Consider the following 27760-nt stretch of genomic DNA (forward strand, 5'->3'; position numbering starts at 1 on the left):
CTTGTCTCACGTTTGCCCTTTGTTTGTCATTTTTGTCCTTGATAATTTCCCATTGGTTTCTGTTTATTGCCCTGTTATCTTGTTTGAGTTCTGTTTGTTCATTGGCTCCTGTGTTTCCTTGTCCATGTATTTTAACCCGGTTGTTTTCACTCCCCTTGGTGAATCGTTGAATGTAGATGAATGATTAATGTTGTCATGCCTGGTATGTGTTCCCTGTCCGAGTTCTTAGTTTTATGTCATCGTGTTTAGTTTCCTGTTTGCCCATTGTGGCTGTTTTCTTTGTGTTTATTCGTTTGTTTGTTTTAATAAAGTTTAGCTGCATTTAGATCCACTCTCCTTGTCTGCTTCCAAGCCTCCCATTCATTACAAAATATGATATGTAATATGATATAAAAATAATATGAATGTTTAGATTATATCTTATTATGAAAATTCAGCTTTGATTACAAATGACATTTTACAATATATTTCAATAGAAAACGGTTCTTTTAAATTGTAAAAAGAGTTCAGAATATCAATGTTGTTTCTGTATTTTTGGATCAAATAAATGCAGTATTGGTGAGCAGAAGAGAATTCTTTTAAATGGTAGTGTAGGTCTAAAATTAAGTAAAGTCTTTATGTAAAGAAAATATATAGTCAGATTATTTCTTTTAACTTAAAACTTGATTTTGATCATTAAGTGTTTGTCACATTCCTCATTGATAGGCCCAATGGAGGGTCTTTGTATCCTCAAGTGTGAATCACCTCCATATTCATGATAGTTCACGCCTCCTCACATATTACCTATCAACACTAAAAGTGTCTTACAAAAGTTCAATTACTATATTGTTTTGTATGAATGAGTGATCAGGATGGTTTTCACATCATTTTGTAGCAAAAAATCTAGGCTACAAGATCCAGTTCTCAAAAGTCTTGTGGACTAATGTTTAGTATGTGTTATATGACCTTATTTCAGTGACTTAAAATTTTTGTTTTTTCAAAAACCACGCATAAACATTATTTTCTCAAAAATACAAACCTGTACATGCATGTTGCTCACATATTAGTGTAGCCCAGTTTGTGCTGAATACAGTGTAATCAGACTTTAGCCATTAATATGTTATTAAGCAACTGAAAAAAGAACAAATGTCAAGGCATGTCAAAACTTCTCCAGGGCCCAAAATACCCTCAGACCCCAGAGGGTTAAGGGGTATAAGAGAGTACAGTGGGCATACCTTTGAGGGTGCTGCCCCAGTGATAAGCTGTTGTACCCCTAAAAGTTACATGTTTGAACATTTCTTCTGAATATTGCAAAATTGTTCTTATTCTGCAATAGATTTCCTCTGCATGTTTTGAAATAAAAGCTTTGTGCCGTAATACCATTTTGATCATTATGTTTTACTGCTTTGTTTGTACTTGTAAGTAATGCTTCTAGGGAGGTTGCTATGTGAGGTAAACTCCCCCATTCTGACATTCTGAGTCGAGATGAGGCTGTTGTGTGTGATTAGTTGTATGATTCTTTCACTCTGTGTTGAGAGTAAAAGTTTTGTTTAACTCGTTCTTTGTGTCCAAAGACAAGATTCATGGATCCATTTGCCATTTAATGCCTTTCTGTTTTTTACAGTCAGTTGTTGATTAAAAACAACAAAAAAAGAAACTATTAATTCTAATCACACATGGATGCGCTAGAGAAATTAAGCAAATATTCTCTCATTATATGCGCTCACTGGCTGATGCCAGTAGTCTTAAAATTGTGCATTGTGAAGAAATGTAGGTTCAAGCATTCAAGCATTTCTAAACATTAGGAACCGCTATAAAGTTATTATACAAATCAACAAATGTGGGACAGTAAAGGAGAGTTTGACAGCGGTTCACAAGATGTGAAACTCAGAACTGTCAAACAAACATCGCACTTTCTGTTATATAATAAAAGCTCCTGGTGAAGGTGATAAACATGACTGCACTTGCAATGTCAAAATAAAAACCCAAGTTTAGGGTGAAGTAAATAGGACAGAAATATATGCAATTATCTTAACAAATCTTATCCTGAAAATAATAATATTTCAGTATTATATTCTAATAATAAACTTAACTGGGTTCCACAGTAATAATTTAGTACTTTGCCTGGGAAAGTGTGCTGCTGATATGTACTATATAATATGTAATGAGTACTAGTCAAGTGAAATCACTCTATCATTCTGATTGGATTATAAGAGCAGACTAATTGCTATAAAAGGAGAAAAGAAGTGCTTCCAATCATTGTGCTCTTGTTTACAATGTTACCTCTAATGGAAGATGTGCAGCCATCATCGCTTTGCATCAAAATGGCCTCACATGCAAGGAAATTGTTGCAAAGAATATTGCACCTGAAAGAACCATTTAACGGATCATCAAGAACTTCAAAGCGAGGTTCAACTGCAGTGAAGAAGGCTTCAGGATGTCACAGAGTGTCCAGCAAGAGCCAGGGCTGTGTATCCTCCTGAGGAGTCAGCTACGGAATTGTGTCACCACCAGTGCAGAGCTTGCCCAATATTGGCAGCAGGTTGGTGTGAGTGCATCTGCATGCACAGTGAGGCGAAGACTTTTGGACTATGGCCTGGTGTCAAGAAGGGAAGAAACCACTTCTCTCCAAGAAAAACATCAAGGACAGACAGAAATTCTGCATGAAGTACAAGGATTTGACAGCTGAAGACTGATATTCTAGGAAAATCGATAGTTCGGAGAAGAAAAGGTGAACGCTACCATGAGTCCTGTGTCTTGTGTCAGGATGCTTAAACAGTGAAGCATCCTGAGACCATCCATGTGTGGGGTTGCTTTTCATCCAAGGGAGTGGGCTCTCTCACAATTCTGCCCAAAAACACTGCCATGAATAAAGTATGGCATCAAAACATCCTGCAAGAGCAACTTCTCCCAATGATCCAGGAGCAATCTGGTGACGATCCGTGCATTTTCCAGCATGATGTAGCACCATGTCACAAGGCAAGAGTGATAATGAAGTGGCTCAGAGATCATTACATTTCAATTTTGGATCCGTGGCCAGGCAACTACCCGGATCTGAATCCCATAGAAAACCTGTGGTCAATCCTCAAAAGGCGAGTGGACAAGCAGAAGCCCTCAAATTGTGATCAATTCTGAGCACTAATAAGGAAAGAATGGATCGCCATCAGTCAGGATTTGGCCCAGAAGCTGATATCCAGCATCCCAGAGCGAATTGCAGAGGATATGCTTCAGGTTATGAAGAACAAGGGTCAACACTGTAAATATTGACTCTTTGCATATATTGAATGTTTTTGTCAATAAAAGCCTTTAAAACGTATGAAATGCTTATCATTGTTTTCCAGTATACCATAGAAACATGTGGAAAAAAAAATCTACAAATACTGAAGAAGCAAGTTTGCAAAACACAAAATTTATGTCACTGCCAATACTTTTGGCCACAGCAATGACAGCTTTGCAGATCCTTGGTATTCTAGCTGTCAGTTTGTCCAGATACTCAGGTGACATTTCACCCCGCACTTCCTCTAGCACTTGCCATAGATGTGGCTCTCTTGTTGGGCACATCTCATGCACCTTACAGTCTAGCTGATCCCACAAAACCTCATTGGGGTTAAGATCCATAACACTCTTTTACAATTATCTGTTGTCTAATGTCTGTGTTTCTTTGCCCACTCTAACCTTTTCTTTTTTTCTTTGCAATTCTTCCCATAAGGCCTGAACTCCTGAGTCTTCTCTTTACTGTTGTACATGAAACTGGTGTTGAGCGGGTAGAATTCAATGAAGCTGTCAGCTGAAGACATGTGAGGCGTCTATTTCTCAAACTAGAGACTCTGATGTACTTATCCTTTTGTTTAGTTGTACATCTGGCCTTCCACATCTCTTTCTGTCCTTGTTAGACTCCGTTGTCCTTTGTCTTTGAAGACTGTAGTGTACACCATTGTATGAAATCTTCGATTTTTAGCCTTCATTCATCAAAACAATTGACTGACGAGTTTCTAGAGAAAACGGTTTCATAATGTGGTAACTCAAAAACAAACACTAAGACACTAATTTACACTAAGCTACATTTAACAAACCAAATAGCTTTCAACTGTGTTTGATATTATGGCAAGTGATTTTCTAGTACCAAATTAGAATCTAAATTAGAAATGAGCTTAGATTAGAGATTTAAATGAGCAAAATCTGTACATTATTCCAAACATTTGGTTGCCAGTGTAAGTCTCAGTGACCATTCACTTTTATTGCAGCAAGGCTTACATTACCTTTTGTGTTCCACAGAAGAACGAAAGTATTCAAATACATTTTGGGGTCACTATATGTCTAAAGGGTGTTGCATTTATATAACAAGTTGACAAAAAAGTTTCCCTGTTGCGTTCAGGCTAGTTCAGGCATATCCCAAACTAGCATACAAAAAAAGACATAAGAGCTCGGAATGCATTCACTTACAAATTCCTTTGGAGCTATCAATTCAGTTAATTAGATTACCTACACATTCAAACGGATGTTGTTTTGGATTATTACTTTGCTGGTAGATGTAATCATAACAGTCTTTTATGAGACCTAAGAGGATTAATGGATGACTTGATTTAGCATAAGGTCTGTCAGTCAGCCATGCACCACAGTGCTTTTCTGTTTAAGTAAACTGAGCATTAGTTCATTGTGTGTGGAAATCAAGAGATGAAAAATGAGATCAGTTATTTGTTAGATGTTAAAAAAAAAGTTGATTTGCAAAGACTTACACAAAGGAAATGGAAAGGAAATAAAAGCTTGTCAGAACAATTAAAAATAAAAAGATATGAGACCACTTTATAGTGGGGAATCAAATTACTGTTTAAAATGCCTTTCTAATCACAACATAAGGAAGAGGAATTTACTGTATTTCTTTATTGTATGGCATTTTCCCCTACTTTGCTTTGGAGAAAGAAATATTATGAAGATTTAAGTTTATCCTCAATAAGCAGGGTTTTTTTTAATAATCCCAGTAGCCACTGTATTGCTGGGCGGGTTGTGTCTGGGCCTTTGGGCATCACGTGGTAGGGCAAGTTCATCTGCTCTCAGGCAATCTGTGCGTCATCATACTATATATTACAGAGGCTTTTATGCTCTCGTCAGTGACCTGAATATATCTGCTCATATGCCTTAATGCCCATCACTGAGGATAAAAATGCTTCTTTATAAAAAGGAAAATCACTCAGAAATGCCAGACCAGAAGTTTCCACATTCTGCCACCACTTTTATATTTTTTGGCATAAAGATTTTCTTGTTGCAAGTATAAATGGTAAAGATGATAAAAAGTCACTCCATATCGATGGCTGTTTCTGAGTTAAAATAATGTTGAAGCTTTAAAGTAAATTATGTAATTTCTGTTTCACTCGTGGCACCACACGGAATTGAAAAAATGATGTTAGTTGCCAAGCAGGTTTCCTAAACACTCCATTTACCCCTTTTCAGATTTCAGAATATCAATGCTGATACCGATCCTGAACCGATACCAGTGTTGTTTTTTGCGTAATCAGTTTATAATATCTTTATGTTATTATGTGGAACTTATTAGGTGTGCTCTTTAATATTCAGCTTGTATCTGGACTTTACAGGATTCAGATCTTTTTTTTTTTTTGTTCAATTTAGTTGCGAGATATCAGCTCACTTTTCATTTATTTTTGGAACCCATTCAACTTAAATATTATTATCATTTGTAATCAAATGATAATAATATATTTTAATAGTAATATACAGTAATATATCTCAATCGTGCACTTTTTGTCATGGATCCACCTGTCTCTCTTTCTTTCTTCCTCATGGCTGTCTCCCCTGAGTTGTGATTACACGCACCTGCACGTCATTAGTGGCCAATCAAGGACTACACATATAGGTATATATATATATATATATATATATATATATATATATATATATATATATATATATATATATATATATATATATACCCCGCTTTCACACACACTCTTGTCTGTTCTCATCGATAGTATCTCTGAGACTCCACACCTTTCTACTGTCAAACAGTTCTGTGTCTTCATTATTGCCTGCGAGTATCATAAGACTGTTGTGAGTTATCTGTTCATCGTGTCTATACGCTGTCTGGATATTACTCACCTGCTGTTTGCACTCTGCTCATCTAGATTTACTCGCAATGTTTACATCACTGTTTCAATCATCTGTCAATAAACCCTGCTACGGAGTTCATATCTCTGCCTCCGTGAGTCTCTCTGTGACACTTAACTTTTAAACCCTCATGCTTTTATTTTGACATTTTGAACTCTCCAGGAAGTCCTGTCTGTGTCTGTTTGTAGGAACGTTCACAGTAGTTTCATTCACTTATTTAAATTCTGGTAAAATGCATATTATAAGTAAACCGAACAATTGATCATCAACATCTGAGATGTTGTTCGTGAGTAGCGCTCAAATATTGCTCACCGCGTGAAGGCTAAAAATAGGCTTGCACGTGTGTAAACAGAGCAGTGCCATTCACTGATGCGCCAGAGCTGTGCATACATTTTACATATTTACTTCTTAAACACAGCCTTTTGTGATTCACGGAGCTATCGCACATCTTCGTGTCATTGAATACAATTCACGAGTCATATGAAGTACGTTTAATTGTGTTTTATTGGTTCTTTTATGTCATTTTTTGAGCTTGATCGTAACAAACATGACTAACACACATTATCGGATTTGGATTGGGCTCGTCGGACCGATACCCAATCTGTCTAAAAGCTTCAGTATCAGTGCGGTATCGGATCGGTTTATCCCAAATTATAATGTCAACTGCATTAAATAAATGTAAACTAACCTAATTGATTATAAATGCAATGGATTTATCTGATTCATTTCATGAATTCAGTATTAATAGATTCAAACCCTACTGAAACATTACCATTTGTACGTTGCTAAAGGTGTTAATACGTAAAATGATTACATTTGGACAACAACTCTCATGGTGAACTCCAAGATTAGTACGACTTTTCTAAAATTGGCTAATAATTGTGCGACTGCGCTCGTTTGAATCCATAACATTCAGTGACATCGCTGGACATTGTTTCCATCTAATACGCTACAATTACTTGCTTCTGTCACACACAATAGCTTCCTATCATGTTTATACACTCTACTGATTGGTTAAGATTAGATAAGGGGTTTGGGGAAGGGCATAATATTAATAAGTATGTCCTTATTTTCTTGTTCACAGAACTCGCGCTTACTTCCACATTAGACATCCAGGAGTTTATGCGAACAACATTGTGCAAGGCCATATGAAATTGCCAATTTGTTCATTATGTACGACTTTTCATGAGAATCGGGTTGCATTTAGATGCTGTAGATACATCAATATTGTATGTTTCGGTGTCTGTACAAATGTAAGAGAATGCACGTTTGCTGATACCAAACTTTGCATAAGAATACATACGAATTCTCATGTTGTCTCTGCACATCAATTATAGTGGGATAGAAAAAAAGTATTGAATCATAGATAAATATCACACTTCACACGTTAAGGGAGTTTTCACACCTGGTTCTGTGGAGCATTTGTTTTGGAACCTGGTACGTTTTCTCCCATATAATTTGGTTCTTTTATGCATATATGAACAGCACAATCGCGCTCCGATATACACCAAAACAATTAGTTGGAGACCTCCTGGACAGGTTAGTCTTTGTCCTATTTCAAATGAACTGGAGCGTTTGCTTGTGGTGAGTGTAATCTGACAAACCAATCAATATACCTAACCATAAGCATGTGATAGATCTTTGGAGAAGATATCTGTAGGACAGCATTTCACTGTAATTCAGATTCAAAATGTGGATATAGTGGCCGAGAACAGGCACTTTTCAATGCAAAAAGAATGCAAAAGTAACTAATAATGGATAAAAATAACCTTGATGGACATTTTACAGCTCATATCCATCGGATAATGTTTATTTGTAGCGCAACTTTTTTTTTTTTATTGGAATGTACATTCTGTACCATGCGCTGACATCTTGCATAACCGTGACATAAACTATAATTGAAAATTTGTACCGGTTTACATTTGATCATTTTAACCAGTATATCAATGTTTCAGCTTTATCCCGGAACAGCGCACAATAAGGGGATAGTTTGCTCACATGAGACTCACATTTTATTAACACAATTTTGGTCCACTTTGAAATGATGCCTTGTGAAAGTGAACCAAAACCAAGGAGAAAATGCAACATTGTAACAATTTTAGCCCCTGTTTCGGAACAAATCTAATGAGCTACGGGTCTCAAAACACCCTAAATGGAGTAGCCAATCTCACAGTCTCTCTTTGGCTCCTCTCACAGGGCTTTTGATAGAGTTCAAATGTCAAAAAGGAAAATCTTGAAGGATGGATTGGATTACCTAAGAGGCATTCACTGTATCTTTTTCCATGAGCTTTTACTTTTTAACCTGAGTGGCTGAACAGGAAAAATTTAGTTTGGAATTGCATTTGGTTTTTCCGTCCATAAATAATATGCAATTGATATAAGACCTTTTCAAAAGCATCCTTTTGGTGTTAATGCCAATAATAAGAATTCTCTCTTTCATACACAAATCATATTAATGCACAGTTTACTAGCAGTAACTCTTGAAGAACATGTGATCGCAATAACACATATCATTTGACTGGCTTTTTGACTCCATACAAACACAATTTCCAATAAGTTGTGGGCTAATGAAAATAGTTCTATATTTATAGCATTGACAGCATGCTGCTACCTGATGGTAAGGCTTGTAACTTTAGTTAAACTGGTTGTAAATTTCTACTAATTCCTACAATTTCCCTGATAACACTTTTTGTATAACACAATTTTTAGGTCATATTGTATTTACAGTACATTGTAATATTTTAAAATTCTCACTTTGAAAAGTGCATAACAAAATTCAAGGAAATGGCTATTTGTTTTTGCAAACCTCTTATTCATGTAATTTTTCCAAGTAGAGGTTTGATTAATTTCTTAGAATATTAGACCTGATGTTTTGTTGCAATAGATCATCATTGTTATTTGGTAAACACGATTCTTATTGCCATATTGTGCTGATGGGATGAATATTGATTTTGCTTTTAAATGTTTTTTAACTCTTTAGAAATAAAAGGTGTGTTGTTTGCAGTATTCAGAAAGCCAAATCAAAAAGACCATGTCTATGCTGTGTTTAATCCTTTTCTGGGTAACTTTAACAGTCATAAATAGTTCACTAGGTGCTTTTATCATGTTTTATCTTTTGTTGGCTGGTGTCAATCACAGTTCTGGTCTTAAAAAGTGTTAGACCAGGTGTTTTTTCTGTTAAAACCTTTTCAGAGTGCCTTTTATAAAATGTTGTTGAAAAAAGGCTTTGTTGTGATTTGTGAGCTTGTGAATCTTTATATGATCTTGAATGTCAGATGTTCATGAAATGTTCAAATCTATTATCTATTTTCTTGCAATCCCGCACACCATCTGTGTAAAATGAACATTCGATATTCATGCAGTGTGATCCAACAGAGGAAGTGTTCATGTCAAATTCACAGCTTGAAGATGCTTCATAATGAGCACCATTGTGAAAGCAGCCACTTCTTACACAAAGGCATGAACCACCCTGTAGATCTCAAATAGCCCCTTATAGAAACAATTTGCCCATCTGCTGGGCTACAGAAAATTTACCACACTATCCTCTGGAAAGAACCTGTTTTCACTATATTTGAAAATATGTTTTTATATGAGCTCAAATCATAATCTGCAATCTAATCCCAGTGCAAGGCTTAGTCTGTTTGATACGTGTTACTGCATGGTATGGGAGAGCAACCTCTCAGTGGTCTATTAATTGGGATTATTCTGTCAACTGAAATCTGTAGACAAAGACAGCATTCTTTAAGTTATATATTTAAATCAAAGTCAAGCTCCAAGCAGACTGTGAGAGGAGTCAGTTAAATCTCTTATTCTGTTCAGTCATTTTTTACCAAAATAAACATTTCAGATGTAACAAAAATTGTTTAGTTTATCTGAGCGGTACACTATTTAGTGTTGTTTCCTCCACTTGCCATCTGAACATATAAAAAAACATTTGAACTTGATTCAATAAGTCAAGAGCGACACCTGCATAGGTGTCATGTTCACGGTCTAAATTGACCATCCATAGGAAATGTATGGGCAACAGAGCAGTTTTTTACATTTGTCAAATACAATACCTAAATCATCCACAATGCAGGAAAAACACAGAAATTAAAGTGTGAGACTATAACATGCACCCACTTACACACAAATAAATTAACAGGTGACACTATAACCAGAGAAGTTGCAATGGGGTAGGCAAATCAGGCAATTCCCTGGGGCCCCGAGCTGGAAGGGGGCACCCTCAAGGATGGCTGATTACATTGGACCACAGCAACGACAACATGGAACCCCCTTAAATTAATTGATGGTACAAGACTGCAATGACACATCCAGAACCCCCTAAATACAATGGGCTCCATGATACATGCTTGCTGTCAAAATTTTCACATGGATGAATGATTAATATGCCTTTTGGGGAGGGGTGGTTGTTTCTGGTGGGGTCCTTTCTGCCTGGGGCCCCCAGAGTCTCTAGAAACGCCCCTGACTAATAACACTGATACATTTTTTTAATTTTGTCAAAATAATGTAAATAAAAATTATAACTCTATATATCAGACACATTGTTGAAAACACACACGCATACAGTAAATGACGGGATAAGACCATAACACACCCACACAGAAATAAATGGACGAGATTATCGCAGTTCACAGAACACAACACACAGAAACACACACGCATAATTTAACATTGCAAAAACTGACACTAAAGTTTGACAATAATAGTTTTCAAATGTCTAAATGTATATCTAAATGCCTAACTTGTGGTCAAATTTAGAATTACAACACAGTAGATGGATGCATAGAACACTGCAGCCATTTACTTGCTATGCATATACAAATGAATGTTGAAATCAAATGATTTTGAGTGAATAGTGACATACATTTTTGTCCTCACACATTTTCCTAAAATTTGTGTTCCTTACACAAAGCAATCTGGCTTCAAAAGACTTGTATAATAGTGCAGAAGTCATATAGACTGCTTTAAAGATGCTTTTATAGCAGCCTCTGGTCTCCATTCACTTCCAATCTATGAAAAATAGCAGTTTAGTAAATAATGACAGAAATGTCATTTTTGGGGGAAATATCCTTTTAAAAAAAGTCTATAAACAAGTTATTTTTAAGAAATCAATTGAAGGAATAGATGGAGCCAGTGAAACCTTCTGATTGCTTTTAGCGTTGCTCTATGAATTTATGATTTAAAATACCCCAAAAGTCCTACAATCTAGCAAAAATTTGGCATGAGTGCCCTTTGGTGTGTCCAGTTTACTGGAAGAGACTTGGATCGGAGTTTGGACTGGTTTATGCCTTTACACTCTCTCAAAGGGTTTGCGACTGCCATAATTCCTGGCTGTTCCACACAAACATACCTCCTATTTAAGGCTGACATTAGGGTTCTGATTTGTATTGATCGCCATCCATTTGAGAGCCATGTTTACTTGTTTATGGCTATGAGTCTTTGGTCTGATAAAATAGTTTAACCTTGTAGTCTCCTCACAATTGTGTCTGCTGTACCATTTGGGTAAAAACTTCTATTTCTGATTAAAAAAGTGGCTCTCTGTTGGCTCTTCTGGGATGTGGCTTGAAAGTTTTCTCCATTTTCAACCATTATTGTGTTGTCACTAACAGCAAGTATGAAAGAGCCTGCCAGACTAGCCACCAAAAGCCTATGTCTGGTAAAGGTTTGTCTGTGATTTGAAGTCCACAGTTGAGAACTATATTATTCTCAAATTGCATCATTGGTAGTTACAAAGACTAGATTCACTAGGGAGCTAATTGAAGGGATTTTCCAGGAGTAAACGCGTTTTGTGTCTGAAATATTTGGATTCTCTCAGCCTTTAGTCATGACATGATGATGGGAGATATTGTCTCCCTCTGAATTAATGAGACTGAGTGACTATATTTACACAGATTTGACTTTTCCCATCATGAGCCAGGAATGATCTCTAACAGCCCAAATCAATACAGACAGCCCACACAGTGAGTCCTCTCTAGTGGGAAATGCTCTAGGCGGCCATCACCCTGGAAAGTATTTAAATGGGGATCACATGTTGTTTAGGCATGTGCTGCAGTAGCCCTCTTGGCTTGCGGCAGACATAAGTGAGACAGAAAAGGTTTGTTGGCAGGTCAGAAGATGGATCTGAAGTCTCCTAGCAGGGCCATTCAACACCTTGTCTCCCAGAATGCATTCTGGGATCATCAACAGTGTCCACAACATTTCAGTGTCCACAGCACATTGATATCCAGGGTCACTTATTTAGATTTTTTAAATGCATCGTTACTCTAAAACACTTCTCTAGCCATTGAGGTTTAAAGGCCCATTTTAGTCATTTACATAGTCTGTAAAGTAAAACTGTATAATGTTCTTTCATCAGTTTGAAAAAACAGAGGATCTCTACTGAGTCTTTGATTTTTGGACCTCATTGCCCTACTGAAAAACCCAACTTGGATCTGCATTAATGTCCAGTTGGTTAGTGCTGGTTTAAGTGTTGGTCTAGTTCAGAGGTGTCTATTTTTATTGGGTTAGAGTTAACGAGTGAGTACTTGACCCAAGTATCTTGCCAGATTGCAGACCTATAACAAACGCATTATACTTTTTCTACAATCTGGAGTTTTCCAAACTCCTGTCGAAATCTGCCTGTAGATGAAGCTGGTGGCGAATGGAAAGAGAACGCACTAGTGGAGACAATGCTCTGTGAAATGTGGCTGTATGTGAAATGAATATACATTTCATATAATTACTCCATAATGGGCCAAATTTCGTTCCATTTCTAAAATCTCTCGTGGGGTGCATGAAATTCTTGTTGGTTAAGCTAGTCAAGAAGCTTTGTGGGGACACCAGCATTCAACCTTATCTCATGACCAGGGCCGCATTTAACTCACGGGCTAACCTGGACTTAAGCCCCGGGGCCTGTAGCTGCAGGGGGCAGTCATGGCATCCGCTACCCTTTCTACCCAAATCAACGTTCACGGGAGGACACACATGTATTGTAAATGCGTTCAGCGGGAGACAGTGATATACAGGTGAAACTCGAAAAATTAGAATATCGTGCAAAAGTTCATTAATTTCAGTTATTCAACTTAAAAGGTGAAACTAATATATTATATAGACTCATTACAAGCAAAGTAAGATATTTCAAGCCTTTATTTGATATAATTTTGATGATTATGGCTTACAGCTTATGAAAACCCCAAATTCAGAATCTCAGAAAATTAGAATATTGTGAAAAGGTTCAGTATTGTAGGCTCAAAGTGTCACACTCTAATCAGCTAAACACCTGCAAAGGGTTCCTGAGCCTTTAAATGGTCTCTCAGTCTGGTTCAGTTGAATTCACAATCATGGGGAAGACTGCTGACCTGACAGTTGTGCAGAAAACCATCATTGACACCCTCCACAAGGAGGGAAAGCCTCAAAAGGTAATTGCAAAAGAAGTTGGATGTTCTCAAAGTGCTGTATCAAAGCACATTAATAGAAAGTTAAGTGGAAGGGAAAAGTGTGGAAGAAAAAGGTGCACAAGCAGCAGGGATGACCGTAGCCTGGAGAGGATTGTCAGGAAAAGGCCATTCAAATGTGTGGGGAGCTTCACAAGGAGTGGACTGAGGCTGGAGTTACTGCATCAAGAGCCACCACACACAGACGGGTCCTGGACATGGGCTTCAAATGTCAAACGTCTTACCTGGGCTAAAGAAAAAAAGAACTGGTCTGTTGCTCAGTGGTCCAAAGTCCTCTTTTCTGATGAGAGCAAATTTTGCATCTCATTTGGAAACCAAGGTCCCAGAGTCTGGAGGAAGAATGGAGAGGCACACAATCCAAGATGCTTGAAGTCCAGTGTGAAGTTTCCACAGTCTGTGTTGGTTTGGGGAGCCATGTCATCGGCTGGTGTTGGTCCACTGTGCTTTATTAAGTCCAGAGTCAACGCAGCCGTCTACCGGGACATTTTAGAGCACTTCATGCTTCCTTCAGCAGACAAGCTTTATGGAGATGCTGACTTCATTTTCCAGCAGGACTTGGCACCTGCCCACACTGCCAAAAGTACCAAAACCTGGTTCAATGACCATGGTATTACTGTGCTTGATTGGCCAGCAAACTCGCCTGACCTGAACCCCATAGAGAATCTATGGGGCATTGCTAAGAGAAAGATGAGAGACATGAGACCAAACAATGCAGAAGAGCTGAAGGCCGCTATTGAAGCATCTTGGTCTTCCATAACACCTCAGCAGTGCCACAGGCTGATAGCATCCATGCCACGCCGCATTGAGGCAGTAATTAATGCAAAAGGGGCCCAAACCAAGTACTGAGTACATATGCATGATTATACTTTTCAGAGGGCCGACATTTCTGTATTTAAAATCCTTTTTTTTTATTGATTTCATGTAATATTCTAATTTTCTGAGATTCGAATTTGGGGTTTTCATAAGCTGTAAGCCATAATCATCAAAATTATATCAAATAAAGGCTTGAAATATCTTACTTTGCTTGTAATGAGTCTATATAATATATTAGTTTCACCTTTTAAGTTGAATTACTGAAATGAATGAACTTTTGCACGATATTCTAATTTTTCGAGTTTCACCTGTAAACACGAAGACAGTGCCAACAGTGGAAGCCTAGTAAAAAAATTCTGTCCCCACACCCCAATAATAGTAAAAGATTTGTATTGTATAAATAAAAATGGAATGAATAATCAAATATGTTTTGAGATTTTTCCTTTCTTTACATAAAGTGTTGGATAGTAGGATAGCTGTAATTTGGATCAATTTGAAATCCTATTTGTTGATTGGGTCTCGATAGGAATAGACGTAGTACAATAGCTTACGATTTCACCATCTCATATTAATTATTACGTACAAGTTGTCAAGACACTATGTTTCCAACATCCAATGCTGGGGACTACTGGCCCAACACAACACATTTTGGTAACCAGTTGAATTTGGCTGGCTAAGCTAATCAAGAAGCCTGGTGGGGACACCAGCTCATTCACCATCCAATTCTAGGGACCATCATCCAAAACATATACTTGTGACCAGAAATTGTAAGTGTCGAAATTCACTGGTATGATGTACTGCAGCTGAACTGTAGCAAAAGCAGCCTGACCCATCACTAAAAGGTCAGCTGAGTTATTGTTGCAGACTGTCCAATAACCCCAATGGCCAACTTAAATGCATTGAAATAGTGCAGAACTTCTCTAGCATACCAGAGGAATGTGCGGCATTTCCCAGAATATGTTGGTAGTGCTCTGCCAGGAAGTGTGCCCAGATCAGTGAGAGAGACTGATGAAAATAATTTTTCATCGGGCCAAAATCCATTTTCATGCCTATTCATTTTATGGTTCCTAGAGGTCGTGCAAGTCTTTCAGCATCAGCAGTTTATTTAGGTCAGAGTGTTATTAAAGCTGTCAGAAGAAACTGGATTGAAGATGTTCTCCAACTTTTATCATCAGCCACAACTGTTATGGGTGTTTCTTCACCTCTGTGGATAATTTCTTGAAAGTAATTGTTTTTTATTGGTGTAACGCATCATCTGTTTTTTGGGGGGCATGGCTTTGATTATGTAGTTTTTCTCTGTTGACAATACTCTACTAATACACAAAAACATCACTGCAGATTGTCATGTTATAGAATCAAATAGATATGAATATGCCTGTCTTGTTTTAATTCCCAATGATGTTACATAAAAAGCTGCAAGGATGAGAGAAACAAGATGTACAATTTCAGTTCTGAAGTGAAGTTGCCATTGACGTCAATGGGTGAAAATCCCAGATCAGATTCATGTGGCTTCTGTTTGTCTGTGTCTTCCCTTTATTTCTGAGAGGAACTATTGTGTCCATTGTTGCTCATGGAATTAATTTAACTCTGTTGAACCAGCGTGTGTTTTCAGGAATCTTTTTCAGAGAAAGCGTGAGTGTCCCATGAGGATCGTCAGTCATGGGTTATTGTCCACTGTGCGAAAAGTATTGGCTCTTACTGTAAACATTTATAAACAATTTTTATCATTTTAAATTTGATTAAAAAAAATAAGTTTACTTTCTATTGCTTGGTTTTATTTAAAATGTCACAATTTTGTCCCACTGTCTACATATTTGGAAATAAATTTTTGGAAAATCTATTTGCTCGTTTTTTTTTTTTTTTTGCATGTTTATTAAGTGCTACTAGATACAAATCAAAAAGGAAAATGGAAAGCAGAAAGTCTTATTAACTCACATAATTTTTCTTTTCAAGTAAATGTATCTTGTTTTAAAATTAAATTAAATAGTTTTTTAGAGATTAGGATGTTTTGTTGTATCTTATATACTGTATATAATATATTCGGTTTATACGAATATTTCAGATAGCATCCGCAAAGTTAGTGGACACAAGAATTTTCATGATTAAGATTTTTCTTAGTGCCTGTCATGGAATAGGGGTCATAAAAGAAGAAAATTACAGTGTTGACTCAGGAGCAATTTTTGTTAGAATGGTGTATGTGAGAGAGAATGCAGAGAAAAGGCATCCCTTTCTCAGGAAGGAAGTGATCTCCAAATTAGGTCATCCATCACCGGCTGACAATACATGGACATCTGCACCCAGTCCTCTCCAAAAAAAAACAACTTGGCACCCCACTGCAACATCTGGCCCAAATCAAAACATCGGCCATGTCCTTCCCAACACAGACCTCCTGTATCAGGAAGGAGAACTAAAGATTGTGCATGCAGAGGGACAAGCTTTAATTACAATTTAGAGAAGATTAATGCATTTTATTCTCATGGGAGTGGAGAATTTTTTTTTTCATGTTTCAGGGTAGAATGTTGTAATTAATTGTGCCTGGCCGGCTGATGGCTTAGTTTATTTGCACACATTATCTGTGTTGTTTTATTGCCCTTTTCAAAGGAATTATACAAATCCAGTAATTGCACAAACATGCCTGCAAAATTGCAAAATACTTATGGAACAGCACTATGTCAGAGCATTTATTGCGTGATAAACTGTTTTGCCAGACTGATCACACTGTGAATTCTGCAACAGTTGAAAATTTGCTTCTGAAATCAGCCTGTGCTTACCAAATTTCGAATTACTGCCATCCAGTGGCTGAAGCTGGAAGTGTTGTTTAATGTATGGGCACATGTGAACTTATGTTTCTGGGTGAAATGTCCATGGAGTGGCCCCAAATGCAAGTGGTATTAATTACCGGTAGTTGTAAATATTGTAATACAGTCAACAGGAATGCATGTTTTACTTAATGTATTTTTTAGTAGGGTTCGGTATTTATAAAGATTCACAAGCTTTCGATTCTATATCAATTTCTATGGGTATATTTCAGTTATAATGTTATACATTCTCTCCCATCTAATACTGTTATTTATACAGGGGACCTTGTATAAAAAATATAAATTTTACCAATAATATTTTATTCGTTTTTCATCATTTTGGTCACATTTTGGAACAAATCCATGTATTCATTCAGTAAAAAAGATCTTTTCATGTTTCATGTTTATTGTTTGATTGCATCATTTGTACTGTTTACAAGTATTTACATTGATTTGTTAAACGTGCTAAAACTGGTAATGTCTCTTTTAACAAAACCGGCATTTCTGTAAAGAGCCTGTAGATGAGAATGTCTTAACAAGAGAGCACTCGAATGGCTTTATCTCATCTGTGCCATGTAAGATTAGAATGAAATGTTTATGTTTTGTTGTTTTTGATCAACTACTGACTGTAGAAAACAGAAAGGGTATTAAAGAGACATTATTAAATTATGGATCTCATCTTTGGATTACTCAGAACAACTTTTACTCTCAACACACAGTGAAATTATCTTGCTGCTGAATACTCCTCCACTATAATACATAATTTCCGGTGACTAAAATCTAACCATTTACCAGCCAATTGCCAAAAATATAAATTTTAGAAGCATAGCATGACATTTTTGGAAAATGTCAGTGATTTCCTCTCATTGTATTGGAGGGTAATGCAAAAGATCAATCTTAGGATTTAAAAATCTATATCGAGTTCTTTCAAATGAAGATTGCGGTGCATCAGAAAATCTATATTTTTGCCCACCCCTATTTTCGAGCGAAAATGCAACCTCTGAATTGGGGCACCATTGTTTATGTGTATGCGATTTACTTCCTGATTCACACTGTACCAGAACCCATGTATCAGAGGATGTTAGCACTAGAAGGTATTAGGGTTGATTTGAGGGTATATTAACTTTCGGAAAGCAACATGTCGATTTCCCATGTGATTTATGTTGGGATTACGGGTGGTATGTGAAAAAGACGCTGGGTTTGCATAATGACTCAACTGTTTAGTAAATTCACCCCTCAGATAAATTAAACAAGATCTAGTCCCCTGATGTGATTAACTTTTGATGTTAGAAATGTTTTTCATCTTGCAGCTCTCTGGGGAAGGTTTAGTACACAAAACATATTGATATAATAACAGACATTACAATCACAACAGCCAACCCATATATGGCTTTGCATGTTTCATTTCATGCCCTTTAGGTTACTTCCTCTGTATGTAGTTTAGGAGGAAGTAATGCTGATGTGAATAAGATGAACGGCTTATGAAGCTAGTTTGTTGAGCTATGATGAGTGTTTAATAACAGATTGGATAATATAAATGACTGTATATGGCTTTCAATACAGCTTGTTCCATATTCTTGAAAAACAAGACACTTCTTTGACTTAATAATGAGAATCAACCGATAAAGGAAACATCAGCAGCTCTGTTTTTGTTTTTCTCAAAATTGTGGGGTTATATGAGAGTGAGTGTAATAAATAATATATGAACACAGCCTTCAACTTCTTTTGATCAACAGTCCCGTCTGCACATAGGAGTCATTATAGGACAGGAAAATGTGCATTTCTACTGTCACTTTTTTACAACTTAATCCATATTTCACATAATTTCATTGTAGATTTGGGGATTTCTTGTTTTAGAAGTCCTGATTAATATTTCATCGTGTTTGCTGGGAAGTATCAGGTCAGATTTATTCTAGTAGTCAAAATGTGTCATATACAGTTTTTTTGTTGCTAACAACTATGAGCTGAAAAGCCTTTATATAGTAGTTAGCAATTAGGCTACTGGATTCAGGGGGATTTCTGGGAAACTTTTGGTTGTCCTGTTCCTGTATTGGTCAAAAGTTGGTTTGATCAGTGTATGTGTGCTGAGAATATTTTTGGTCAAAACAGGATGATACAATATAGCTCAGTATGTAAATGTTTGTCATTGCAATGAAGCCAATAGATTAAATTGGTTCTGGGAAATACAGTGCATTCATTTATAAATATAAAGGAGCATTCTTTTGATTTATAAGGGTCATTACTATCATTTTTAGCTCAAACCTGACATTTTTACAACCACATTCAAATGTGTTTGTTTGGATAAAAATGTGGTCTGCTATAGGATGTGGTGGAATATTTCTCATAGGGTGTTATTTGAAGGATTATGTTTAACTTTCTATATAACAGGGTATCCACGGGTCATTAAAAAGTATTAAAAGATATTAAATAAATTTGGTGAAAATGAGGCCATTAAAAAGACTTAAATTACAAAACCCAAGGTATTATTTTTTGTTTGTTTGTTTGTTTGAACATTGCCCTTCTTGGGCCATATAGTAAAGTATGAAAACCTTACGAATGAAAATCTTTCATGACTCGCAGATAGCTAAGAATAGAATAGGCACGATCAGTGCACATATGTGCTGATCCCATAAGTGCTGCTCCGGGGATCGAGATATTCCCCATTCATTTTCTCCATTGTCATTTCAACATTAACAGACTGGGCGATTACATGAGAAACACATTTCATAAGGTGTACCATATCTTTCAACAGATATGGTCAGAGATTCGTTTATGTTGTTTTTGTGCTTTAAGTTTGAGAGAGAGCGTACAGTGACACCATTAAATCAGAATCAGAATGTGCTTTATTGCCAAGTATTCTCAAATACATAAGGAATCATTTTTGGTGATAGGAGAAAAAGTGCACACCAAAAAAGTGAGTGAAATTGTACTGCAAATCTTGCACATACTGTTAATTCACGAAAACGTTTTAGTAAAAATATACAGTATGTTGGTAAATACTGATTATTTTTAGGCCAGCTGAATTGCTGTATTGGTGCAAATAATTAAACAGCAACTGATTCATTGCAGGCTGAAATTATGTGGTGTCTAAGACTTGTGGTAAAGCACCACTCATTCACGTTGAACGAAGATATTTGAGATATTTCAAACAGTGTTCCCGATTTACCAAATATATATCTCCGATAAAGCAAATGTTTCACATGTGGAATGACAGCATATATAATTTGATTTGGTGTAGTTCAAGGTGAAGCTTGTTTGTAGTGTCAATAATGCAGGGCCATTTGTGCTCATGTTTGATGAGTGCCTCATTGAGTGCACTAAAAAACAAAAATATGTGGATGTTTATGGAAGATTTTTGGAGTGACATCCAGTCGAGGTACCTTGTGTATAGTATTGAATATACACTCACCTAAAGGATTATTAGGAACACCTGTTAAATTTCTCATTAATGCAATTATCTAATCAACCAATCACATGGCAGTTGCTTCAATGCATTTAGGGGTGTGGTCCTGGTCAAGACAATCTCCTGAACTCCAAACTGAATGTCAGAATGGGAAAGAAAGGTGATTTAAGCAATTTTGAGCGTGGCATGGTTGTTGGTGCCAGACGGGCCGGTCTGAGTATTTCACAATCTGCTCAGTTACTGGGATTTTCACGCACAACCATTTCTAGGGTTTACAAAGAATGGTGTGAAAAGGGAAAAACATCCAGTATGCGGCAGTCCTGTGGGCTGAAAATGCCTTGTTGATGCTAGAGGTCAGAGGAGAATGGGCCGACTGATTCAAGCTGATAGAAGAGCAACTTTGCCTGAAATAACCACTCGTTACAACCGAGGTATGCAGCAAAGCATTTCTGAAGCCACAACACGCACAACCTTGAGGCGGATGGGCTACAACAGCAGAAGACCCCACCGGGTACCACTCATCTCCACTACAAATAGGAAAAAGAGGCTACAATTTGCAAGAGCTCACCAAAATTGGACAGTTGAAGACTGGAAAAATGTTGTCTGGTCTGATGAGTCTCGATTTCTGTTGAGACATTCAGATGGTAGAGTCAGAATTTGGCGTAAACAGAATGAGAACATGGATCCATCATGCCTTGTTACCACTGTGCAGGCTGGTGGTGGTGGTGTAATGGTGTGGGGGATGTTTTCTTGGCACACTTTAGGCCCCTTAGTGCCAATTGGGCATCGTTTAAATGCCACGGCCTACCTGAGCATTGTTTCTGACCATGTCCATCCCTTTATGGCCACCATGTACCCATCCTCTGATGGCTACTTCCAGCAGGATAATGCACCATGTCACAAAGCTCGATTCATTTCAAATTGGTTTCTTGAACATGACAATGAGTTCACTGTACTAAAATGGCCCCCACAGTCACCAGATCTCAACCCAATATAGCATCTTTGGGATGTGGTGGAACGGGAGCTTCGTGCCCTGGATGTGCATCCCACAAATCTCCATCAACTGCAAGATGCTATCCTATCAATATGGGCCAACATTTCTAAAGAATGCTTTCAGCACCTTGTTGAATCAATGCCATGTAGAATTAAGGCAGTTCTGAAGGCGAAAGGGGGTCAAACACAGTATTAGTATGGTGTTCCTAATAATCCTTTAGGTGAGTGTAAGCATAAGTAATGAACTTTAATAACTACTCTAGATGTCTGCATAAAATAAACTCAGTAAGCATACAGCATCAAAACATCCCTTTACACTCGCTTTAGCAACGTGTAAGGATGGATCAATTCTATAAATGCATGGCTAGCAGGCAAAGAATGAGGATGAAGGAAGCTTAATGAGGATGCTTGAGTGAGGAAGCACAGGTGTGTCCTATACAGATGACTTTTTGGTCAAAGTACCTGACGAACACAAATTCTCCTTCAAATCTTATGTCCAGCACTGGTTATACCTAGTATTTTTTTCTGTTCTGTTCTGATTTTAGAAGTTATGTAGTGTAATCCTGCCTTAAAGCACTTTCTCTTCATCTGATTTGTCAGAGTTTAATGGCATTTTGGTGCTGATGTGTGAATGGCAGCATAATGGAAAAAGACAGAAACCGTTGCATGTGTGAATAGCGGATGTGGTACATTTACCAATAATGGTAATCCAACAAAGTTACTGCAATTTACCAGGTTGTATGTGTATAGGGGCGTCAACCTTAGCTGTCAAATAGCGCTTGCCAGTTTTGGCTCGGGCATCAAAATTTTTGGAATTTTCAGGAGTTATTGGGTTCAATATTAAGATTACAGGCTCTATAATATTCAGTCCGAACTCTTTAAATTCAGAAATGAACATTGAAAACTGAACAGTAAGAGGCTTTGATTTGTCACACACAAACTCTAAACAGTATTTCAAAGCTGTTGTAAATGTCTGTGGCTCTTTCATATTTTTTATTTGTCCATCCATCGGGCTCTATCTCTTTGAGTGTACTGAGATTTAAATTAGTTTACAATCTGTTTATATAAAATATATTAGGCCTATATACTGTATGTTCAAATTATTTGATCGAGTTGTTCCCCATATAATTGAGTCTTTGCCTCTGCTTGTAATGTGGCACATGCTTAGTGCTCGCCCTTTGGTTTTCTATGTGGGCATCCACATTATTTCACATTATTCCACATATTTGTTCTCAGGGCCTCATTTCTCATTTTTATTGAAATAATAAAAAACATGCACAGATAAGGCAGCGTGCGTGTGTGTGTAGTTACCTATATTTAAAAGAATATTCCAAGTTAAGGTCAATCGACAGCATTTGTGGCATAATGATGATTACCACAATAATATATTTAGACTATATAATATATTATTGTGGTAATCGTTGTTGTTTAAATTGTCATTTTTACAGTTGTTTTAGTGTTTCGAATTTTTTTTGACAATACATTGTCATGGCAACGATATTATAAAATTGGATATATTACACAGAAAAGTTTAGTATGTTTTAGCACATTTTATTTTTCTTTCACTAAAATCATGTTAATACACATATTGTTTACATCTTGTGGCTATACTTGAAAATGTTTAAGTATTTTAACGTTTACAGATTGGCACCATTCACTTATATTGTAAGTGCCCCACTGGAACCCAGAACTTGGATTTTAATTTTTTTAGAAGGGGGGGTTGAAATACATTTTTGTGGTTATCAACATTATGCCACAAATGCTGTCAATTGAGCTTAAATTATTTTGAACCCAGAATATTCCTTTAAGACATATGCCATTGATGCCTCTGGAGCTATAATGTGATGGTCTTAAGTTGTCCATCTTCTGTGTTTATTCTCTGTTTGTTTGCCTGTGCTTTTTAAGGTAATTGGCTGCTTATTAAAATTATTTTCATCTTAATTGACCTACACTAACAGGTATATCCACTAGAGTTAAAGGGAATTACACCTCAGTCACCATTCACTTTAATTGCATTGCATGAAGATTCAAAGGAAGTGAATGGTGACTGAAAGAACATTCTGCCTAACATCTCCTTTTTTTTAAGCATTTTGGCAACATTTTTATATCCTAAACATCCTACATCTTTCAGGAGGTATTTTATTAACAAGACAACAACAGTTATGCAGTGAGCTTTTACTGATTCAAAGTCCTATATAAATATAGAACTTTTTCATAATAAATATGCAATAGAAGTCATTATGGCACCTAACAATGAGTAGACTTTTAGAAGGTGAAATAGTAGGAAAATTTTCATCCTCTGGTGGAGGATTTGGGTAATGCACTTTTGCCATATTTCATAATTCAGCAAAGCAGTTCAGTTCAATTAAGTGTATTTGTAAAGTACTTTTCACAATAAATATTGTTCCAAAACAGCTTTACATGTACTGATTGCGGTTACAGTATTGAATTAGACTTTACCATCGTGGAGATATGTATGCCTATCCATTTGTAAATTAGATTTCACTGTCAATTTCAAAGTTGGAATGAAAAGATATTTATTACCTCAACTGTGTGCAAAGTGTCAATCCCAAGAGCATAAAAGCAAGTGTTGTTTTAAACTAATGTGACTTGAGTGCAGTGTGGATTGAGGACAGCCCATGACTGTCTCAGCAGTGAACCATCATGTCACAGCAAACAGATGGAAATGCGGATTACGGAGTGCATCTTACATAAGGCAGCGCATGTGTGTGTTTGTGTTTCTGTGTGTGTGTGTGTGTGTGTGTGTGTATTGTTCACCCATATCTGAGAATATGTGTGAGTTTGAGATGTTAATTTGACCCTGTTTGATCCTGCAGCTGGCTGGCAAGAGGAGGGGTGGCTGACATGTCAGAAGCTGAGGACGAGAGCACCAACAGCAGCCTGCGGAGGAAGAAACCGCCATGGCTCACACTGGACATACCCAGTGCTCAGAACCCTGCGGAAGACCACAATAACTTTCTGCAGGTAGACATCATTCTGAAAGATATTTCGTGAAAATATGTGATCATCCAAACACTGTACTTTGAAACACTTATAGTGGCCCCAAAAAGCAAATGGCACTAAAGCCACACTTAAAAATGCATGAATATCTCATTTTTTTATTTTTTTGTTTTTTAGGTTTCAAATTATAAAACAGTAGATACATTGTTCAATTAAGACTTTGGATATTGTGACACATCCTGGCTGTCAAATTTAGTGGAACATGTACATATTTATTGTGATGAACTACATACACTGACGTAACACTTTATTAGGAACACCTTTAAACCTACTTATTCATGCGGTTATCTAATCAGCCAATCGTGTGGCAGCAGTGCAGTGCATAAAATCATCTAGATACAGATCAAGAGCTTCAGTTAATGTTCACATCAACCATCAGAATGGGAAAAGTTTTTTATTTCAATGATTTTGACCGTGGCATGATTGTTGATGCCAGACGGGCTGGTTTGAATATTTCTGTAACTGCTGATCTCCTGGGATTTTCACACACAACTGTCTTTAGAATTTACTCAGAATGGTGCCTAAAACAAAAAACATCCAGTGAGCGGCAGTTCTGTGGACAGAAATGCCTTGTTGATGAGAGATGAGAACACAGTCAAAAGAGAATGGCCAGACTGGTTAGAGCTGACAGAAAGGCTACGGTAACTCAGATAATCACTCTGTACAATTGTATGGAGCAGAATAGCATCTCAGAATGCACAAAACATCAAAACTTAAGGCAAATGGGCTACAACAGCAGAAGACCACGTCGGTAGCTTTATTAGGACCATAATGTTCTTTGTAAAGTGCTCAGTGAGTGTATGTTGTTACGCTACTAAGACACTTTTGTGAACTTGAGGGGAACTGACTTTAAAAAAATCACCTCAGGACCAGTTTGTTAAAAATAATACAAAAATGTCTTTAATGAGAAAAGTTGTATGTGAGAAAACCATTTGTTTTCAGATACCACTTGATATTTTGTTATCTAATTGTAAGTGTGGCTTAATTTTCCAAAAGTGTCCAAATACGTGTGGGGACCACTGAATATTTCCATTAAATAAAAATGCATTAAATGCATTAAAACACTGAGTGCATTCCTCAAAATCCTTCTCACATAATGGTTATATTATACACTCATTCTCTTTACACTGAAAACATACAGCGTGTGTGCTGTGATTCCTTTAGTCTTCAGTTGTGTCTTGTCCTCCTATAGAAATATTTTAATGTGAATTTATCTTGTCCTGCAGCCTGTCATGCACAGCAGCTTGTATCTACGCAGTGCCAGTGTACCCACTGAAAATATCCATCTCAGATGCCCGCCAGTCGACCCCAATGCCTGCCGCAGGCCCTCGGTTCTGCGTAAACACCAGACCATCTCTCAGACCATCAAGAGGTAAGATTATTAAAACATAAAGAGATTGTACTCTGTCCTAATGTATTATCTCTTACTATACAAACCTGTCTTGTCTTTTTTTGTGAACTATGTACCATTTTGCATAGTTGTGTCCTGTGTAATGCTGTGATGCATTGGATCATTTTGTATTGCAGTTTGTCTGCTATGGTGACTAGCAAATGGGCATGTAGGGATCTATGAAGTTATCTGGAAATGTATCTTGTCTTAATGCCATACAAACAGACACACCCGTGCAAAACCACATACAAAAGTAAACATTCACATCAGTATACAGGTTCATATATGCTAGCTGGCAGAGTAGTGTGTGTGTGTGTGTGTGTGTGTGTGTGTGTGTGTGTGTGTGTGTGTGTGTGTGTGTGTGTGTGTGTGTGTGTGTGTGTGTGTGTGTGTGTGCGTGAGTGTTATTTATTTTGGTGTCATATTCAAACTACACAAACTACCAGTAAATTTTTGGCACACCGTAAAATTCTTTATTATTGCTATTTTCACATTTTAGAATAATGATAATGTCATAAACTTTTAGCTTCATCAAAATAGAGTGCATATAGTGCAGCTCTATGTGCTCTGGGCATACTCTCAAGCACTTTATGAGGTGCCACCTAGGACTTAAATTAAAAAGCTCATTACAAAATTTGTAGATTTAATTTTTTCTACCAGGAATAAATGTTTCTTACTGGTCATGAAGTATTGTTTATTCAATTATATAATGTCCTTGTGACAATGGGATTATTTAACTGATATTTGAGACAAACAGTGCAGGCCACAGTGTAAACTCAAGATGAGGCTGTCTGTCTCTCAGTATGAGCAATATTCAATCAAAATTAAGAGTGACTTATTATTTACTCGCCAAATCCTATTTTTACTTGCTTTTGGCTCTTGGTGAGTGGTCATTTTTAACCCTGTGTGCATCTCTCTCTTCTTCTGCATCTGTTCTTTGTGATGATTCTTTAAAAGCTCTATGATATAAAGTCTGTCCTTTTCATTCACATTTTAACCTCCTTTCTACTGCTTTCTGAAATTAATATAATCCTGTGACCTTTTTAATTACTGTTTCTTCTCTAACTAAGCTGGATGCTTTCCCATTTTCTCTTTTCCACCTGTTTCCATATTTGAATTTCCTTATTGCCCTCGCCTCACCACTTATCCAGCCCCACAGGGAAGAGGGTGCACTTTGAGCAGATGAACACCGTCCTGGTTAAAGGCCAGTATGTCTCACGTCTGGAACCCCCCAGACGTCAGTCACTGCCCCAAATTGTCCTCAGGTACTGTAGAACCAATATATAGACCCAGTTAATTCATCTAATAGCAGTTTATATACTTTCATTCTGTAGAGAGCACAGTATGTTCCATTTCTAATGTAAAAACCGTTCCTTCAAGTATTCTTATTATAAGAAAATAAAGTTTTTTGCACAAAAAGTTTACATGACCAATTTCCACCCTCATTTTAAACTAAACAGGCTGTTATTGCTTCTGTACCTTTAAGATTTGTATTTGTAAATAACCTCTGTTATGTTTGGCTAACCACTTTGCATGCATAGTAGTTCACGCTGCCTTTCATAAGGTTGGGCCAAGCTGTTGAATATTAACCCTTTAAGCCCTGAATGTGTTTTCAAGACTTCCTGTTTCAGTGGCATGCCAAAAATCGAAGGCTTATAACTCTAGAACAAAAAGAAAAAGAAAAAAAGTCAATTGTTTGGTATAATTTTACAGAAAACTTAAAAAAAAAAAATTATTATTATATAGATTATGATACATTTTAAGAATCTCAGTCTAAGAAACTGCTGAAAATAATAATAATTAAAAA

The 27760-nt window shown here is 36.9% G+C and overlaps 1 protein-coding gene across 2 annotated transcripts in view; it reads left to right on the forward strand.

Moving 5' to 3' along the window:
• The window catches only part of LOC127627008 (inactive rhomboid protein 1-like), a 59766-nt gene that overhangs the window by 6249 nt on the left and 25757 nt on the right, over positions 1 to 27760 (forward strand). For both annotated transcript variants that reach the window (XM_052103196.1, XM_052103197.1), the window contains exons 2-3: positions 24380 to 24527; positions 25790 to 25935. In XM_052103196.1, the coding sequence (XP_051959156.1) occupies positions 24408 to 24527; positions 25790 to 25935 (266 nt within the window). In that variant the 5' untranslated portion in view covers positions 24380 to 24407. The remainder of the gene's footprint in view (positions 1 to 24379; positions 24528 to 25789; positions 25936 to 27760) is intronic.

Source organism: Xyrauchen texanus, chromosome 33 (genome assembly GCF_025860055.1).
Source record: "Xyrauchen texanus isolate HMW12.3.18 chromosome 33, RBS_HiC_50CHRs, whole genome shotgun sequence".
In the NCBI taxonomy this organism is placed as follows: Eukaryota; Metazoa; Chordata; class Actinopteri; order Cypriniformes; family Catostomidae; genus Xyrauchen; species Xyrauchen texanus.